The sequence below is a fragment of the Urocampus carinirostris genome, chromosome 2, assembly GCF_059441175.1.
Source record: "Urocampus carinirostris isolate Australia breed hairy pipefish chromosome 2, RoL_Ucar_1.0, whole genome shotgun sequence".
In the NCBI taxonomy this organism is placed as follows: domain Eukaryota; kingdom Metazoa; phylum Chordata; class Actinopteri; order Syngnathiformes; family Syngnathidae; genus Urocampus; species Urocampus carinirostris.
In genome coordinates, this window is record NC_142350.1 from 62,453,534 (window position 1) to 62,466,593 (window position 13,060).

The 13,060-nt window shown below is 40.9% G+C and overlaps 2 protein-coding genes across 3 annotated transcripts; both read right to left on the reverse strand.

The window, feature by feature from the left end:
- Positions 1-35: 35 nt before the first annotated feature.
- mgat1a (alpha-1,3-mannosyl-glycoprotein 2-beta-N-acetylglucosaminyltransferase a) lies at positions 36-8,164 on the reverse strand. 2 transcript variants are annotated; one of them, XM_088327455.1, is made up of 3 exons: positions 8,033-8,164; positions 3,711-4,346; positions 36-2,393 (listed from the first exon to the last, which is right to left on the reverse strand). In XM_088327455.1, the coding sequence occupies exons 2-3, from the start codon at positions 4,308-4,310 to the stop codon at positions 1,695-1,697; spliced, it is 1,299 nt and encodes a 432-aa protein (XP_088183581.1). In that variant the 5' UTR covers positions 4,311-4,346; positions 8,033-8,164; the 3' UTR covers positions 36-1,694. The 2 variants fall into 2 exon arrangements, with proteins under 2 accessions (XP_088183581.1, XP_088183580.1); XM_088327454.1 differs by lacking the exon at positions 8,033-8,164 and adding an exon at positions 7,272-7,516.
- LOC148372885 (uncharacterized) lies at positions 7,653-12,227 on the reverse strand. Its single transcript, XM_088327456.1, has 2 exons — positions 11,660-12,227; positions 7,653-8,346 (listed from the first exon to the last, which is right to left on the reverse strand). Exons 1-2 carry the CDS (start codon positions 12,128-12,130, stop codon positions 8,326-8,328), a joined length of 492 nt encoding a protein of 163 aa, XP_088183582.1. The 5' UTR covers positions 12,131-12,227; the 3' UTR covers positions 7,653-8,325.
- Positions 12,228-13,060: the final 833 nt, after the last annotated feature.

The following is a 13,060-nucleotide window of genomic DNA, read 5'->3' on the forward strand; positions in this document are numbered from 1 at the left end:
TCCCAACAGTATAATTCAAAATGAAAACCAGCCACTTTCCAGAAGATGATCAACAAATTTATTTGTAATCGTCACAGCATAACCAAATAAAACAATCACCAAGGAAGCAGTAGACATTTTCCAATCCGTACCAGACATAAATCAGCACACAAGTGGTTTGCAAATCATTAAAAAGTGGCATGGTTTAAAAATGTAAACGGGTCTCTTTAGGCAACATTGCCTGAGTGGAATTGGCATCAAGCAATTCTGAGCAATTAGTTTGTGATTCTCAACCAGAAATTTCACTTAAGAAGGCATAAAAACGTGTCATTGTCAAAACATGGCTTACTCATAAAGTTGCACAAGATCGGACAGCAGAATAATTCATCAAATGGATTAAACCTCAATAGAAAATGCTTTACATATACAAATATTCACAATGACTTTAGGGACAGGTTCTCATTTTAAGGCACGTTGGATTTCAATTCTATTTGCACTTTGATAATTGCTTTGTAAAGTGCTTCATAAATAATTCTCATTTGACATTGGGATTTTTCTGTCCTAACAAATGGAAAAAACAGAATTCCCTATTTCGTACGATCCCCGTAACTCGTTTCAATAAAGCACTTTTCGTGTCCACGTTTATGTATCGATAATGGGAATGCTTTTTTGAGAATCCCCGCAAAAACGGTCTTTCGTTTGGATTCATTTTTCCAATGAATAACGTTAACTTTTGTTGAAGCAAATGCCATATTGCAACATTCTGATGTCGAGTAAAATCAGATTTCCGATGGGAAGATCCGAGCAGTGGCAAAAAAAAGGCTCAATTATAAATACAAGTGGACAGCAAAGCCTCACGAAATTCTAAAGCTTCATAGGATTCCTAATTTCATTTAGACCGGGAGCTCAAACGTGCAGCCCTCAGGATGATAGTTTGACGCCCCCGCCTCAATTTGAAAGTTAAAGGGGCAGTTTGTATTTTTTGACCCCTAGATGTCCCTATATTGTGTCATGCAATGGGAAAAGAGTGCTACAAAGAACAAGGAAGAGTAAGAACTAAGGAGACGAAGTAACCAAGACGCCTTTAAATGGTAAATAGAAAAAGCAAAGAAAAAAAAACCAAATAACACTTCATTTTCTTCTTCTTTACTTTTTTCTGTACTTTTTTTGCCTTCTTTCTTCCTTTTCTTGCTTTTATATGCCCTATTTTAAATTGTGTTTCTTTTTTGCTTTCTTATTATTTTTCCCCTTTTTTGTTTTCTTTTCCCCTATTTTCTTTTTATTCCAGTTTTCATTTTATTTTCTGCTTTTTTATTGCTTTTTTCTTCTTGCCTTTTTGAAATCATGTTTTTTTCCCCTTCTTCTCTTTGTGAATGGCTGAGTTAAAAATGAGAAGAAAAAGGTTGTTTTTTGGTCACTTTGAAGTGTCCGTAATTTGTATTCTTTCTTGTGCTTCACAGACTTGTTTTTGGTTGTGCGACACAATTCAGTGACATCTAGTGGTCAAATAATACCCTTTAAAAGCAGTGGAACATTTTTATCAGCGCTTTTTTGGGTGGCAAACTCCATTAGGCCCGACCACACATGGACCCGAGCTCAACGGCTCCCTACTCAAGTGAGTTGGAGACCCCTGATTTAGACAAAAGCAGTGCTTTGTAGCAACCATAGGAAAATCCATTGCCATTTTCCTTTCACACGGGGCAGGGGTTATTCCGTCAGTTCCAAGTGGGATCGTACTGTGTCCACCCAGGAGGGGGCGCCATGTAGATCCTGCGTCCTTTGAAGAAAACCGTGACCACGCCCATGTAGCCGGTCCTCGGCACGCCCGATTTAAAATCGTCCATGACGCCCAAATTTTTGGCAAACACTTTAAAGCTCTCCTTGCTAGAATATTGCAGACGGAAAGGCCCGACCCCCTCCAGCACCCCCTTCTGAACTTCTTCAAAAGTGACAGTTGGCGCGTCGTAAACTTCCTTCTGGAAGCTCTTTTTGTACGCGTCTTCTTTCAAGTAATTCAAATCCAGCTGAGTGAAATTGACAAACTCAGAGTTGAGTTTAATGTATCGCAAGTATTTGTCGTAGAACTGCCCCAGGCTGACCCCCTGCCGCCCGAACGTCATGGTGCGCGAGATTTCCGGTCGGATGCAAGCGCGACCGCGCCGTTGTTCCGGTTTTCGCATCCAGTCGTCCCAGAATGCAGCTGGCCATTTTGGCGCAAGCTCTTCCCATACGTCTCGGAGCAGCATCCAGCCCAATCCCGGGAAAAAGTCGGTGCGGTAGAGTAGACCGGATCCCGCCGGGTCCACAAAGTTCTCGCGGCCGTTATCGTTCCAGGCCGACACGCACCAAAGGCTCGGGTCTGACTGGAGCAGCGGGAACGTGGCGCTGAAGTACTCAAAAAAGTCTGGCGCCACCTGGAGGATAGGAACAGAGTTTAAGGAGCCAACATATTTTACGGGCTTTTTCATAGTTTGGCCGGGGTTTCGACTTAAACCCCGGCGAGACTTATCTGTGAAAGTATTCACACTTTACTACCAGGTCTATAATTTCACGTGTTATTTTCACACTAAACTGCAAGAGGGCGCTCTAGTCTAGTGCCATGTCTATTCTTGTTGCATACGATGTTTCACAACGTTGATGTCAATAATAATAAAGACAATTATGTTCAATTCTATGTATTGAAAACAGTTATGTGCTCTATCGTAAAGCCTTGGGGCGGCAGTAGCTCAGGAGGTAAAGTGCTTGTCTTGGAATCAATAGGTCGCTGGTTTGAATTCCGGCTCCTCTGTATTATATGTCGAAGTGTCCTTGGGCAAGTCCTACATAAGCAGGTAGTTGCCTTCCATCACTGAAGCTATCGGTATGCGAGTGTGTGAATGGGTAAGTGTTAAGCACATTGTAAAGCGCTTTGGGAGGTCTTCATTGACTTGAAAAGCGGCATATAAATTCATTTACACTTACTGTACATATATCACGCTGAAATGAACAGTCAAATTATCGTTTGGCTCACTCCTCATCAAAGACAAATACACGACATTGACGGCTTCTTTGGAGAGCAACGCGGTCCGCACCCGTTTATTGAACACAACAATGGAACTTCCCGAAATCTCTTGCGCAATCGGTGCCCCGCTTACGTCATTATGACTCGCCTCTTTTTCTGCATTATTAACAAATAAAACCGGGGTGATTTCTATACAAGATACAAATGCTGTGTTTTACTGCTTTAATACATGACCCAATAAGTGAGATTCGAAGTTGCCCTCTACTTCTTAAGGACACCTCAAAACTATGCGCCTTGCCTTTGACATTAGGTAAAATTACTTCATCGATAGTGACTTTTACACGAGCGCAATATATTTTTACCTTGACGTGTATTACTGCATATTCAAACACAGTCTTGTGGAAAAAAAAATGTGGTGATACCTGAACCTGATAAAGGATGTGTGAAAATATTTTTAAGAATCTGAAATATAAGGGGTCCATTTTGGATTATTTTTAGCAAACACGATGTCCTGTGACTGGCTGGCAACCAGTTCAGGGTGTCCCCGGTCAACTGCTCGAGGATAGCCGGGATGGGCTCCAGCACCCCCGCGGCCCTACTGAGGATAAGTGGTGCAGAAAACAGATAGATGAATAGACTATAATAAGCCAATTAAATCAAGAAGCTGGTTAACTGGCAAAGCCACATTTTCAATCCAACGAATATAATTCTCTTGGCACCGGACAATTACCTCCAGGTCGTCCTCCACGATGATGACAGCCGTGTAGTTTTGAAAAACTTGCTTGAGAGCCCATCGATAATGCCTGGAGATCTTGTAGTAGCCCTGAAACCTTTTGTGCTCAGACGGTACCTGCACCTCAGCCAAGTCGGGCTGCATGAGATGCGTGAGGGCTCCCCCGAACGACCGGATCACGTCGGCCGTATCGGCGTGGCCGCAGTCCTGACTGACCACGATAGGGAACTGCCGGACCGAAGGACGATACCTGATCAGTTTGTCTAAGCAGCGCCGCACCGTCACCCGGTTGCACGCCATCACCAGGACGGGAATGACAGGAAGCGGCCGTGGTTGGGGTTTCCTCCTTTGCCATTTGCCTCCCAAAGGGTGGAAGTTTTGGATCTGCGTCAGGATTTTCTTCTGTATCTCGAGCTCTTTCTCCAACATGTCGGCCACGCGGAGCACCTCGCCCACCGTGTCATCGTCGTAGTTTTGGGGTGCTTCCTTGGCCTGCTGGTCCGGGATCCGGGCCCGCAGGAGCAGGACCAGAACTGCGTTCCAGGTGAGGAACAGCAAAGTCCCGCACAGGATCACAGAACCCCGCTGAAAGCGCATGGCCCGCCCAGATCAAACCGTACACAAATAAAGAGGCTGCAAAGAGGGAACACCAAACAAGATTGATTTTTGTTTTTTTTCTGTAGAAGAGAGTCACATTGGGAAAATTGGCTATTTTAGATTGAAAAATTGCACATTTTATGCAGTACAGAGGACCGGAGTCAATCCTAAGATTTTTTTAACTACATTCTAGAGGTCTACCGATTATCGGGCGGGCCGATTATCGCCACAGATATTTGGAAATTTAACGGATATCGGTATCTGCATTTTTAATTATTCGACATAACAATCGAATACAGTGGAACCTCGGTTCTCGACCATAATCCGTTCCAGAACCCTGTTCGAAAACTGATTTGTTCGATCACTGAAATCATTTTTCCCATTAAAAATAATGTAAATCGTTTTAATCCGTTCCAACACCCTGAATGTTTACTTTGAATGTTTGACGTAAACATAAAGCTAACCCAGGCTAATCGTACGTCCGCGTTATCGTAATCTTCCGTACGAAAGATTACGCTAACATGAACGTGTAAAAATAAAAAAATCAGGTCGTTTACAAGTCATTTAGCACACGGGTCTCCACAACAAGTGGTGAGCGGTTCATTGGAAAGGGGGCTCCGTTCCAACACCCTGAATGTTGGGCTCTGTTCCAACACCCTGAGTGTTGGGCTCTGTTCCAACACCCTGAATGTTTACCTTGAATGTTTAATGTCCTCATGCGATAACAGTTGGTCACAAAAAATAAACGATCTACACCCGTACGCCGCTCAGCATCGCACTCTAGCGTACGCACTCACGCATTACCGGCGTTCGAACTCCGATTTTTTGACCTAACAGCGAAGCAAGAATCCCTCGAAATTTTTGGTCGGACTTCAATTTGTTCGAACTGAGAGGCGTTCGAAAACCAAGGTTCCACTGTATATCTAAAACTGGGTTATTTAGTTTAGATGCCTCTTTCCCGCTCTACTGCCTTCTGTCCTGGACGCTACCCACGCCACACCTTCTGATTGGAAAAGCAACCAGGGACAAATCCACTAAAGGAGGAAGAATCATTTAAAGAGCGGCGTAAACAGCAGAAGATTTGCTAACTCCTTAGTTCTCATATGCCTGTGGGTCGAGGCCAGAGATAATATTGAAGTTTTTAAAAGGCGTGTGGCAGAAAAGTGTGAAAAGAGATAGCCTAAAAAGTGTAGTTAACTTGTTTTAGGGAAGCACACTCAGGTGGAGACCGATATATTAGCTCTTATCATAACAGTTGGTCAATCAAGTGTGTGTTTGTGATTGAGAGAGCGCATAAAATGCACCCTAAAGTGGAAGGCTGGGTGATTAGCTGTTACTATAACATTAGTCCGTCAATCTGGCTCTAAAACAAGATTGCCTACACTTTTGAATTTACGAGCTGTTTCGATGCATTTTTTTGCGCAGTGGTTAGCGCATGTGCGGCACAGTTCATGTCATGGGAACCTCCTGCGTGGGTTCAAATCCAGCAATTGGCCTTCCTGTGCGGAGTTTGTATGTTCTCCCCGTGCTTGCGTGGATTTCCTCCGGGCACTCCACTTTCCTCCCACATTCCAAAAACATGCATTTCTGGTGAATTGGCCAGTCCAAATTGTCCCTAGATGTGAATGAGCGAGTGAGTTGTCTGTCCCCGAGTGCCCTGCGATTGGCTAGCAATCAGTTCAGAGTGCCCACTGCCCAGGATGGGCTCCAGCCCCCCGCGACCCTAATGAGGATAAGCGATACAGCTAATGAGATGAGATTGAGATATTGTAAAAGGATTCAGGGAGCTATTCAAGTTTTTTTGAGTCTTTATACGACTAACTGCTAAGCCTAATTTTATTTCCTGCACTGGTTTGAGTAAAGGATCAGCGATGTTAGTTGTGTTGAAATTTGAATGTATTTACTGTAAAATGTTTCAAAGAGCTATTCAAGTATCTTATTTGCAGGGTTGGGTAAGGTTACTTTAACTGGATTACTTTCAATTACTTTTGGATTACACCAATACCAAATATGCTAATAAAAGACAAAAGAAACTAAATATGAATAAAATGATGACTCACAACACGTGGTAAGCTTTCTCTCCTGGCTTTGATCTCCGGCAAAACCAACATGTGACAGAAACAAAATGAAAATAAATCCAAACAGCTTGCCAACATCATTTTTGCCGTTCCATGTATTCCGTTACTCCCCAAGCCTGCACAAAGTTCTGTAATTTTATTCATATTTAGTTTATTTTGTCTATTATTAACATATTTGGTATTGGAGTAATCCAAAAGTAATTGAAAGTAATCCAGTTAAAGTAACCCTACCCAACCCTGATTATTTGTTATTGCAACATCCATTGCAGCCTGTTCATCCTAGAAGGGGGATTACCTCATGTGTGGTCCTGTCTCAAGGTTTTTACATTTTCTTCATGTTGAGGTTTTTGAGTTTTTCCTTGCCCTCATGTAGGTTTTAGATCAGGGGATGGTGTCATAATTAGTCTGTGGTTTGCAATAATCTGTGGTCTATGCATCCCTTTGAGACTCTGTGATTAAGGGCTATACAAATAAACATGGCCTGACTTGACTCATGTGAATTCACTAAGATATCTTCCTTTTTGCATTTTTAAAAACGTCTTAAGCATTTACAAACAGTTATCAGCCTTCTCTTAATACTAACAACTGGTATCGGCCATGAAAAACCCATATCGGCTGATACTTAGATACCATCTTAACTTATGAAATACAGTACAGTACTGTACAGGTAGGCGGAGCACTTCCGCTCTCCCCCACTAGGTGTCACCCCGTGATTTTATCACTTCAACTAAGCCACGCGCTGGAAAAGTTGACTTTGCTGCTCAACAGCATGTGAAATCACGATGACTTATACAGAATATTAGTAAAAGTAATCTCCGATAAAAAATGTGTATCAAATAAAAGTGTTTTAACACAAGTCTAACGTTTAACCGGTTGGCCTTACCCGGAAAACATAGCTGTCTCCTCCTCTTGTTGAGCCAATTTGACCAGCCCGACACCTTTTCTTCCGCGGCAAGTACGGAGGTCGCAACGACGTCTTTAAACGACCATTTTTAGCCACAAAAGCAACTTTATATTTTTGCTCAGGACGTCAAAGTCAGATACGGTTGCAAAACCCTCCGACAACTTCAGAGCGAAAGGCGGAGGGAGACGAAGACGGACTGGATAACTTCCTGCATGGAAAGTAGTCCCAAAAACCCGTCGCGCCTTTCTTTCCAAGTTCAGACGTTGCGCAACCCTTCCGCTTCGAAATATAGTACCCAAACGATCACGAAAACAGTGTTTTGCTCATAAAACAGGAAAGAAAAAAAGTATACAACAATGGTACGGTATATTAGAATTTTTATAATCGATCTTTCAATTGAATCACCGAATAAAATCACTTCTGTTACAATCGGTCTGATTGCTGTTTATGAACAAATTGCTGTTTACTTTGAGTTTGTTCATTGATTAAACAAAATTACAGAAAACAAATACAAATTTACCTCACATTTGCAAAACAGTTTTGGCACTTGCCTACTCTAAAAAATACCTTCCTCTTCATATCTTCTTAGTTTGTAAGTTAGACACAAACATTTTTTTCTCCATTTAAAAAACTAGTCCTTTGAGTTCAAGCAGGGTAATTGAAGGCACCTCTTTGTCACATGCAACATCATCATGACTGTGAAGGATCGACATTTTCAAACAGTTTTTGCTTTGTTTTACCTTCTATCTGTTCACCAACGAAAATGTGTTCACAAAAGTTTAGCTTTTTCTTTCAGTCGATTGAAGTCCAACTGTGCAAAAGGCACACACAGACGGCAACTTTAGTAACATCTGCACAAGCACGTGTTCCATTCATGGACAGCAGATAACCAATGTGTTCTGGAAGTGGACCTCGTGATGAGACTGTTGACCGTAGAATGACATCCACACACATGCACACGCACGCAAAGTCAATAAATAAGACGCGGGGTAGGTAAAGGCCTTGGACTGTCAGTTCGGTCCGTTTTTGGTGTTCATCTGTCATCTCTTTGTTTCTGGAAAACACACACAATTAGAAAAATAATAATAACATTAGTCAGTAAGCACTTCAGACAATAATTATAACATTTACGTTTAAAAGTGCATGAAAACACAATTTATACTCTCAAAAACAATTTACGAAAATGTTTGCATTCGAGTATTCTTGTCAAGTCAAGTCATATTTATTTGTATAGCTCTTTATCACAAAAGAGCACAACAACAACAACCAAAACTAAACTAAAATATAGATAGATAGATAGATAGATAGATAGATAGATAGATAGATAGATAGATAGATAGATAGATAGATAGATAGATAGATAGATAGATAGATAGATAGATAGATAGATAGATAGATAGATAGATAGATAGATAGATAGATAGATAGATAGATAGATAGATAGATAGATAGATAGATAGATAGATACTTTAGTCATCCCCGAAGGGAAATTCACATTTCCAGCAGCATCCCTGAGCTGAGAACAATACAATAATAAAGCAAAAACAATACAATATACAAATACCCAGTGTGACGTGCAAATGCCCACTGTAGCGTGTTGTATAGAGTATTTAAATAGTGCTACACAGAATACATATTGCAATAAGATTCAGTAATATGCAATGTAGGTGGTGTGGTTTACTGTGGGCTTTTACTCTGCCGGGTAGAGTTAAAGAGCCTCATGGCATGAGGAAGAAAAGATCTCTTAACATAACATCAGCTTTATAAAATATTTTTGTAAGAACGGGAATATTTTAAGCTAAATATGGAAAAAGTAAATATGTAATGTGCCAAATTGTAAAATATGATTCTACCAGTTATAATAATATTGTAATGTAAAGTTGATACTCAATTAAAAAAATAAAAGTTTAAGGGAGCTAGCTAAGGGAGCCAAACCCAAACTAGATGACTTGCTAGAAAGAAGGACAAAATTTAGCTTAATGACTAGCAGGAAAAAAATATATATTAGCTCGATTGCATGCAAAAAAAATGTAAAAAGATAGGTATCTACCTTGCTAAATGGCAAAAAAATGTAGGATGATAGCTACCTACAAAGCTAAAAAAGTATCTAGATAGGTACCATTTTTTGTTAAATTTCTAGTAAATATTTATAAATATATGTCCTTTTTTAAGGATTTCAGAGGGGACATGTGGTGCCTGATGCTCCAATGACATTTTCTATCCCATAGAATATTTTGGGATCACTATTTTTGTAATAATTGGCAAATTTTGCTCAATTTAAGATCAGATATTGGATATTTATCGGTTGACATTTCGAGAGTAATAGCTCATACTTTTATGAAAATATTTTATTATACGTGTACACTAAAACAACGATTATACCATGTAACTTTTTGTTAAACTTTAACTCATATGTTGTTTTTATCAGATAGCTAGATAGCTATATCGATACTATATTCATCCCTGTAGGGAAATTCACACTTCCAGCAGTATCCTTGCGTTAAAAAGTTCATGTGTTTGGTGAAATAGCTAGGTTCAATATAATGATATATTTAACCAAATATTTCATTATTTTATATGTACACTGAAAAAGTGTTTAGCACATTCACCTAACACGACAAAGGTCACGAGTTCGAGACTATGTGGAAACGGATGTTGGTGGATGCCACCAGGCTCTACTTGCCCAAGACACACCACAGGAAATGGTGCCCCTACAACCTGTGTGGTTAAGGGATCCAACCAATCAACACTGAAAAAAGCCTTATTCCGTGGTATACAGTATCTGTATTCTATGTTTGTATATTGGGTTACATTTGACAATGCTCTGCCCCCTGAGATTTGATCTGCAACCTCAGTAGAAATGATTAAATCTAGGCTTAAAACACACTTCTATTCTATAGCCTATGAATAACCTATATTTTATGTTGACAATATCTCTGTATTATTTGTGATTGCAACATCCATTGCAGCCTGGTCATCCTGGAAGAGGGATGACCTCATGTGTGGTCCCTTACCAAGGTTTCTTCATTTCCTTCATGTTGAGGTTTTTGAGTTTTTCCTTGCCCTCATGTAGGTTTTAGATCAGGGGACGGTGTCATAATAGTCTGTGGTTTGCAATAATCTGTGGTCTGTGCAGCCCTTTGAGACTCTTGTGATTAAGGACGTCACAAATAAACATGACTTGACTTGAAATCAAACTTATTTATTTATCGCTTTTTTGGGGTGTAATAGGTAGATTCCAATATATTCATGAGGTTTTTGAGTTTTTCCTTGCCCTCACATTGTTTCCAGATCAGAGGATGGTGTAATAATAGTTTGAAATAATAGTCTGTGCAATAACCTGTGCAGCCCTTTGAGACTATTTGTGATTAAGGGCTATACAAATAAAAATGACTTGACTTGACTTATCCAAATATTTGATGTGTAAGCTGAAAATAAATCCACTTGTGCTGGTAGAAAATTATATTCATTTTAAGATATTTGTAATATTTTCCTATATTAATTAAAAATGGGCAATAGTATCCATTATGAACGATGGCATAAAATTGTAACAAATAAAACATTCAGAATAACTTATTAGTTAGACATACAAAAAGACAAATGTTTGAGATGAGCATTTTTATTTTATTTTATTTTTAATTATTTGGTATTTCACTACATATTTGTTAAATCTTATTAAATTGACTTTTTGCTGTGAAAAGTGTATTTAGTTTTGAATAATTTGTTTTTTTAGGAGGGGGCGGGGCTATATCTTTTATTTTCGTTCATATTAAGCTGCAGTTCAATGACTTACATAATCATTATTATAATTATTTGCAGAGTTGGGTAAGGTTACTTTAACTGGATTACTTTCCATTACTTTTGGATTACTCCAATACCAAATATGCTAATAAAAGACAAAAGAAACTAAATATGAATAAAATTACTAAATTTTGTGCAGGCTTGGAATACATGGAACGGCAAAAATGATGTTGGCAAGCTGTTTGAATTTATATGTTCATTTTGTTTCTGTCACATTTTATGCAAGTTTTGCCGGAGATCAAAGAGATCAAAGCCATGAGAGAAAGCTTACCACGTGTTGTGTGTCATAATCTTATTCATATTTAGTTTCTTTTGTCTTTTATTAGCATATTTGGTATTGGAATAATCCAAAAGTAATTGAAAGTAATCCAGTTAAAGTAACCCTACCCAACCCTGATTATTTGCTATTGTTGTTTAAAATGCCCCCCAACAAAATAATTTGCACTGGTATAGGGTACCTGGCTAAAATATATATTTTACCAAGAGTATGTAGCTAACACTGCATTTTTTGGCCTTTGTTATTAACCACTATGCTTAATTTCATAACCGTTCTTATCAAGCGTCACCTTGCGATGTCGCCTCCTGGCGGCCCCGCAGAGTATGGCAAGTCTCCGTAACACAACACGGGTCAGCAGAAGGTGGAGAGAGCGGCAGGTGCTCCTCAAAGTGCCCCATCTGACCTCCACATAAGACGGCGTCGCCCACAAACCTCCCCGCTGGTTCTCCAAGCCGTCCCTCAACAACACTTTCACTCGCTGCGTTCCAAACAGCCGCGGGACAACGACCACGAGGCCGGCGGGGGGTTTGCGAGCTCCTCCGCTGTCCGATACCAGGTCGCTGGGCCGGGGAGCGTCCGCCTCCGGGAGGCTTCTCAGCGGATCCCTCGGCGAATCGGACTGCACGGAAAGTCCTAGCGCGGCCATAAAGCTCTCGCACCGTGCGGGGGAACTTCGCTTACTGGGCGGATTCCTGGTCCAGAGCGTCCCGCGGCACCGGAGCACCGACGTGAGGGCCGAGGCGGAGGGAGTGGAAGCCATGGCGGTCTTGGGTGTCCTCCGGAGCGGCTGTCTGAATCGCTCAATCTCTGTCCCCCCGGTGGTGCTTTCAGGGAGGGAAGGGAGGGGAGGAAGGGGCCAGTTGAGAGGTGGGCGGGGGTCATCTTCCACCTATTTGTTGCGAAAGGCCATGAGAGGCTGAGGGTGTCATTTCAAATACGTTAGCTATAAATAACGTTTCTATATATGAGTCCCACGTAACAGAAAATAATTTATTCTTCCCCCCAAACAAATTAAAGGGACAATGTGTATTATTTCACTAGATCAGGGGTGTCAAACTTATCTTAACTCGGGGGCCACACGATAGAACAAACATTCTGTCGGGGGCCGGACTAGTAGATTAAGGAGAAAGAAAAAGAGAGATAAAGAAATAAGAGAAAGAGGAAGGGAAAAAGGAGAGAGGGCAGGACAAAGGGAGAGAGCGTGAGAAACAAAAGAGATAAAAAGAGAAGTCACGAGAGAGGGGAAAAGAAAGGGAGAGGAAGAAAGAAATCCAAAGAGAAATAGAAAGGCAGAAGGGGAGAAAAGAGAAAAGAAAGCGCAAAGGGCAGGAAGAGAGAAAGAGAAACGGAAAAAAAGGAAATTAGAGCAAAATAAGTTAAAAAGACACAGAGAAAGAGACAAAGAGCAACAAAAGGAAGAGAAAGAGAGAGACACGGAGAGTGAAAGAGACAGAGCGTGGGAGAAAATGGGTGGAAAAGAAAGAGAGAGAGAAAGAGAGAGTGAGAGAAATAAATACAAGCACAGTGTCTTTGTGAGAGGCACCTGGCTTTGGCAACATCAAGTTGACATATTTCAACCTGCAGCTCGTCTTTCTCTTGCGCTTCTCTGGTTGTTGTCTCGCGGGCCGGATTCAATCCCTCAGCGGGCCTGATCTGGCCCGCGGGCCGCCTGTTTGACACCTCTGCACTA

Bases quoted from the DNA above. Each gene is read 5' to 3' on its own strand.
- mgat1a (XM_088327455.1), bottom strand. From the start codon at position 4,310: ATGCGCTTTCAGCGGGGTTCTGTGATCCTGTGCGGGACTTTGCTGTTC. The intron at 2,394-3,710 runs GTAATTGTCCGG...CCTATCCTCCAG, and splicing joins TCGTGGAGGACGACCTGGAG to GTGGCGCCAGACTTTTTTGA.
- LOC148372885 (XM_088327456.1), bottom strand. From the start codon at position 12,130: ATGGCTTCCACTCCCTCCGCCTCGGCCCTCACGTCGGTGCTCCGGTGC. The intron at 8,347-11,659 runs GTGACGCTTGAT...TGTGTTTTCCAG, and splicing joins CCAGGAGGCGACATCGCAAG to AAACAAAGAGATGACAGATG.